Here is a 6,325-nt window from a genome sequence, read left to right as displayed (position 1 = left end):
GGTTTGAGGTAAAAAAAACCCCATCGTTTATTATTATTTTACAACTTTTATTTTTAAAAAATTATATAATCTCACCCACCGCGGGGAGAGGGTGGGTGGGTCGGGGAGGGGGGGGGGGCAGGGTGTGATTACTCGGTACCCCGCCCCCCCACCCCCGGGGGGTAAATGGGGGGGAGAAGGGGGGTAAAAGGGGCAATTAGTGAGAGGGTTAAATTAACACCATTGCCCCCCCCCCATCCCCCCCAAACTATCACAGGAATGGAGGGTGGGTGGTTATAAACTGTGTGGGAGGGTTTGAATCCAAAGGGGTACATTATTGGGGGAGGGGGGTAAATGGGGAGGAGGGGTGTAAAAGGGGTAATTAGTAATAGGGCTAAATTAACACCATTGCCCCCCCCCCACATTTCCCCAAACTAACTCAGGAATGGGAGGGGGGAGGTTATAAACTGTGTGGGAGGGTGGAATCCAAAGGGGTACATTATTGGGGGAGGGGGGTAAAAGGGGTAATTAGTGTGAGGGTTAAATTAATACCATTGCCCCCCCCTTTCCCCCCCAAACTATCACAGGAATGGAAGGGGGTGGGGTTATAAACTGTGTGGGAGGGTGGAATCCAAAGGGGTACATTATTGGGGGAAGGGGGTAAAAGGGGTAATTAGTGAGAGGGTTAAATTAACACCATTGCCCCCCCCCCATCCCCCCAAACTAACTCAGGAATGGGAGGGGGGGGGGTTATAAACTGTGTGGGAGGGTGGAATCCAAAGGGGTACATTATTGGGGGAGGGGGGTAAAAGGGTAATTAGTGAAAAGGTTAAATTAACACCATTGCCCCCCCCCCCCCCCCATCCCCCCCCAAACTATCTCAGGAATGGGAGGGGGGGTTATAAACTATGTGGGAGGGTGGAATCCAAAGGGGTACATTATTGGGGGAGGGGAGTAAAAGGGGTAATTAGTGAGAGGGTTAAATTAACACCATTGCCCCCCCCCACCTCCCCCAAACTATCACAGGAATGGAAGGGGGGGGTTATAAACTGTGTGGGAGGGTGGAATCCAAAGGGGTACATTATTGGGGGAGGGGGGTAAAAGGGGTAATTAGTGAGAGGGTTAAATTAACACCATTGCCCCCCCCTTTCCCCCCCAAACTATCACAGGAATGGAAGGGGGGGAGTTATAAACTGTGTGGGAGGGTGGAATCCAAAGGGGTACATTATTGGGGGAGGGGGGTAAAAGGGGTAATTAGTGTGAGGGTTAAATTAATACCATTGCCCCCCCTTTCCCCCCCAAACTATCACAGGAATGGAAGGGGGTGGGGTTTTTAACTGTGTGGGAGGGTGGAATCCAAAGGGGTACATTATTGGGGGAAGGGGGTAAAAGGGGTAATTAGTGAGAGGGTTAAATTAACACCATTGCCCCCCCCCATCCCCCCAAACTAACTCAGGAATGGGAGGGGGGGGGGGTTATAAACTGTGTGGGAGGGTGGAATCCAAAGGGGTACATTATTGAGGGAGGGGGGTAAAAGGGTAATTAGTGAGAAGGTTAAATTAACACCATTGCCCCCCCCCCCCATCCCCCCCCAAACTATCTCAGGAATGGGAGGGGGGGTTATAAACTATGTGGGAGGGTGGAATCCAAAGGGGTACATTATTGGGGGAGGGGGGTAAAAGGGGTAATTAGTGAGAGGGTTAAATTAACACCATTGCCCCCCCCCACCTCCCCCAAACTATCACAGGAATGGAATGGGGGGGTTATAAACTGTGTGGGAGGGTGGAATCCAAAGGGGTACATTATTGGGGGAGGGGGGTAAAAGGGGTAATTAGTGAGAGGGTTAAATTAACACCATTGCCCCCCCCATCCACCCCAAACTATCTCAGGAATGGGAGGGGGGGGGGTTATAAACTTTTTGGGAGGGTGGAATCCAAAGGGGTACATTATTGGGGGGGGGTAAATGGGGAGGGGTGGGTAAAAGGGGTAATTAGTAGGAAGGTTAAATTAACACCATTGCCCCCATCCCCAAACACTCTCAGGAATGGGAGGGCGGGGGGGGGGGGGGGGGGGGGGAGTCATAAATTGTAATTTTGTGGGAGGGGGTGGAATCCAAGGAGGTAAATTATTGGGGGAGGGTGGGTCGATGGAGATGGGGTGGGTAAAGGGGATAATTAGTGAAAGGGTTAAATTAACACCATTGTGTTTCTCCCCCCCCCCCCCCATTCCCCAAACACACTCAGGAATGGGAGGGGGGGTTATAAACTGTGTCTGTGTGGGAGGAGGTGGTGAGAAATCCAAACGGATAAATTATTGGGGGGTAAATGGGGAGGGGGTGGGGAAAAGGGGTAATTAGTGAGAGGGTTAAATTAACAGCCCCCCCCCCCCCCCCCCAAACAATTACAGGAATGGCACGGGAGTTTTGTGTATGTGTGAGGGAGGGGTGTGAAATCCAAAGGGGTAAATTAATGGGGGGAGGGGTCTGGTAAAGGAGGTAATTAGTGAGAGGGTTAAATTAACACCATTGACCTCCCCCCGCCCCAAACAATCACAGGAGTGGGACACGGGGTTATAAATGTGTGTGTGGGGGCGTGAAGGAAAACAAAGGGGTAAATTAATGGGGTTTGGGGGGTGGTTGTTAAAGGGGTGGGATGGGTTTAAAGAGAGGTTAATAAATGGGGGGAAGCAGTGTGTGTGGGTGTAAGGAGGGTAATTAGAGAAACGGTAACATTCACCCCCCAATCCAGCATCTCAGGAAAGGAGGGGATTATAAATGTGTGTGTTTCTTTATGTATGTGTGAATCCAATGGGGTAAATAGTTGGGGAAAGAGGGCATGAGAGAGTGTATGATTTATCCCTACCCACCACCACCCCTCATCCTCCCTCACCCCTCCCAATCCTGGTTTCCCTCCCCCCCCCCTCCCCCCAGTTAACACTTCAGGGACGGGGCATCCACAGTGGTAAATAATGGGGGCAGCGGGCATTGGAGAGGTTATACTTTACTCCCTGCATCCTCCCAACCCCCTCATGACCTCCCCCTCCTTCCTCACCAAAAGCTGGGGTGGAGCGGGGAGGGTAAATTTAGGGGGGCACTCCACCACCATCACCAACACCCCTTACTCTGAGGTAGCATCAATTAATGTCCTTTGAGGAAGGGAATCTGTCGTCCGTACCTGGTCTGGCCTACTCCATATCCACAGCGATGTGGTTGACTCTTAACTGCCCTCTGGGCCATTAGGGATGGGCACTAAATGTTGGCCTAGTTGAAGATGCCTACACCCCTGAGTAAAAAATTGAAATTGACTCAAATTATGAGGGGCATGGATAGGAAAAATAGACAAAGTCCTTTCCCTGGGGTGGGGGAGTCCAGAACTAGAGGGGCATAGGTTTAGGGTGAGAGGGGAAAGATATAAAAGGGACCTAAGGAGCAACTTTTTCACACAGAGGATTGGTACGGATATGGAATGAGCTGCCAGAGGAAGTGGTGGAGGCTGGTACAATTGCAACATTTAAAAGGCATCTGGATGGGTATATGAATAGGAAGGGTTTGGAGGGATATGGGTCGGGTGCTGGCAGGTGGGACTACATTGGGTTGGGATATCTGGTCGGCATGGACGGGTTGGACCGAAGGGTCTGTTTCCATGCTGTACATCTCTGACTCAGCTAGTTTTACCGTTTTGGCCTGGTAACACAGTTCCTCTGAGTAATCTTTCTCTCCCCTGCTCATAACTTAGAGTCATAGAGATGTACAGCATGGAAACAGACCCTTTGGTCCAACCCGTCCATGCCGACCAGATATCCCAACCCAATCTAGTCCCACCTGCCAACACCCGGCCCATATCCCTCCAAACCCTTCCTATTCATATACCCATCCAAATGCCTTTTAAATGTTGCAATTGTACCAGCCTCAACCACATTCTCTGGCATCTCATTCCATACACGTACCACCCTCTGCGTGAAAAAGTTGCCCCTTAGGTCTCTTTTATATCTTTCCCCTCTCACCCTAAACCTATGCCCATCTAGTTCTGGACTCCCCAACCCCAGGGAAAAGACTTTGTCTATTTATCCTATCCATGCCCCTCATAATTTTATAAACCTCTATAAGGTCACCCCCTCAGCCTCCGACACTCCAGTGAAAACAGCCCCAGCCTGTTCAGCCTCTCCCTGTAGATCAAATCCTCCAACCCTGGCAACATCCTTGTAAATCTTTTCTGAGCCCTTTCAAGTTTCACAACATCTTTCCGATAGGAAGGAGAAGACCAGAAATGCACGCAACATGACCTCCCAACTCCTGTACTCAATACTTGTCTTTTTGTATGTGTGTGTTGTGGAGAGGGTGGGCTGCAGATTTTAAAAACATAGAGAATAAGTTCCACAAATTAGAAATCCCATCCTTTTACTGTTCTTGTCAATATAAAGGGTCGTACAATAAATAGTTTTTTTTTTCTTTCATTGCGACCAAAGAAACCTGTTGCGAATTGTACTAATTCAGAGTGGGAGTCAGCCAGAGAAAGATTGAGATCTGCGGTTGCAGCAGTGAGTTTATACCTTTGTTGCAACTCCAGGGTGGAGTGGGGCTTATGCCATAGTCCGTTGTGGACGTTACACTTGGATGGAGGTTTGCTCGCTGAGCTGCAGGGTTCATTTTCAGACGTTTCGTCCCCATACTAGGTAGCATCGTCGAAGCACTGGCGTTAGCGACCCGATTTCTATTCTTGTGTTTAGAAAGCGGGTCACTACCACCAGTGCTTCATCCGGAGGTGATGTTACTGTCGTGGAGAAAATGTAGAGAATCACCAGGAGACGCAGAGAGTTCTTCAAGAAGTAGGTCTTTTATTTGCAAACAAAAGACACTGAGAACACAGATTCTCAAGTGCCCCCAAGCCTCAGGGTGCATGCTTTTTTAATCCTGTTTCTGTTAGCCTGTCAGCATGTCCAACTATATTAATCAAAGTACCTCACTCTAGCTACACAATAAACCAGCAATGTTAGTTCCCATTATCTCTTTAGTTGTCCATTTTACTTAATGTTATTCTAATGTCACGGTTAGATATTTATTATCATCTCTGCTACAGTGATCTTCCATTCCAGAGTAACCTGTCACGATTAGATATTTAGCTATTCCATCTATTACAATAGTCTCCTGTCTCAAGCTGACTCTACTAACTGTTAATTAGATATTTAATGTCATGTCCCAAATATTCATGGTCCCAATCTTGTCATAATGATACTTAACAGGGAAACTAGCTCTACTAACTGTTATCTCATTTCGCCTTAACCTGACTCTGCTCATTGGTATAAGAATGTTCCACTATTCTTATCCCATCCTGCCTTGCACAGATCACCAGTGGACTTCATGCTTTAACCCTTCCCATGCTGTCATGCTCTTTATTTTCCATATTACCGAGTGTGGTGACGAAACGTCCAAAAACGAGCCTTCCAGCCCAGCGAGCAAACCTACATCCCGATCCTCAACCTGAGCTACAAATCTCAGAAGTGTTACACTTAGCTGCTGCCGATGGGCTTTGAGAAACGGTGTTCTGTTCCTTCGAAGGTGGAGGCACGAAAGAGATCAAACGTATATCTTTCCCCTTGGGATGATAAACGGGAATGGGAGTTGGACTGCCTGAGGGCTGACGTACAACTTGGGAGCTGTCAGAGGCTGCATTTTTCTTTTCTCCCACATCGTCTGGTGTGGCTTTTTGAAGCTGGGAGGGAGAGAATTGGAGACTGAACGGCACACAGAATCTTTTTTTTTTGGGTTGAGAAAATTCAATCCTCTGGTTGAGCTGTAGTTTGTTATGAAGCTGTAATGAGGTGCGAGTGCATCAGAATGTCCATCTCTCATTATTGTTCAGTGCTTCCCTACTGTAACAAGCTGCCGCGTCTCCACCAGGGCTTAACATGCAAGCTGAATAGGATGACAGACCCTGGTCAATGCTGAAGGGGAAATGAGCATGTGCTTAGAAAGCAGTGCAAGGTGTACCAGCAGCTAGTGGTAGTACTCCAGGGAAAACAGCCCCAGCCTGTTCAGCCTCTCCCCGTAGCTCAGATCCTCCAACCCTGGCAACATCCTTGTAAATCTTTTCTGAACCCTTTCAAATTTCACAACATCCTTCTAATAATCTCACAGTATACACCAAGGCAATGAAAAAAAACTGAAAGGCACAGATGCGTCCTGTGCGTATGTGTGAGATGTATGAAGGCACACAGGCTTACCAGTTAAAGATGCCGCTGGCTTCAGAGTAGACAGTTGTGGGCCCCATATCTCAGGGAGAACGTACTGGCCCTGGAGCATGTGCAGATGAGAATGGTCCCTGGATGAAAAACTTAACATCGAAGGGAT

General features: G+C 48.5%; 1 protein-coding gene across 1 annotated transcript in view; it reads left to right on the top strand.

Moving 5' to 3' along the window:
- Window positions 1-4,667: 4,667 nt before the first annotated feature.
- Window positions 4,668-6,325, top strand: part of rfx5 (regulatory factor X, 5) — a 112,951-nt gene continuing 111,293 nt past the window's right edge. The window contains 1 exon segment of the mRNA XM_087984968.1: window positions 4,668-4,803. Coding sequence (XP_087841094.1) covers window positions 4,743-4,803 — 61 coding nt within the window. The 5' untranslated portion in view covers window positions 4,668-4,742.

This window comes from Chiloscyllium plagiosum, unplaced genomic scaffold, assembly GCF_037043375.1.
Source record: "Chiloscyllium plagiosum isolate Xiang-an unplaced genomic scaffold, Cpla_swu_hap1 HiC_scaffold_50, whole genome shotgun sequence".
Classification (NCBI taxonomy): Eukaryota; Metazoa; Chordata; class Chondrichthyes; order Orectolobiformes; family Hemiscylliidae; genus Chiloscyllium; species Chiloscyllium plagiosum.
This window is presented reverse-complemented; position numbering and strand designations above follow the sequence as displayed.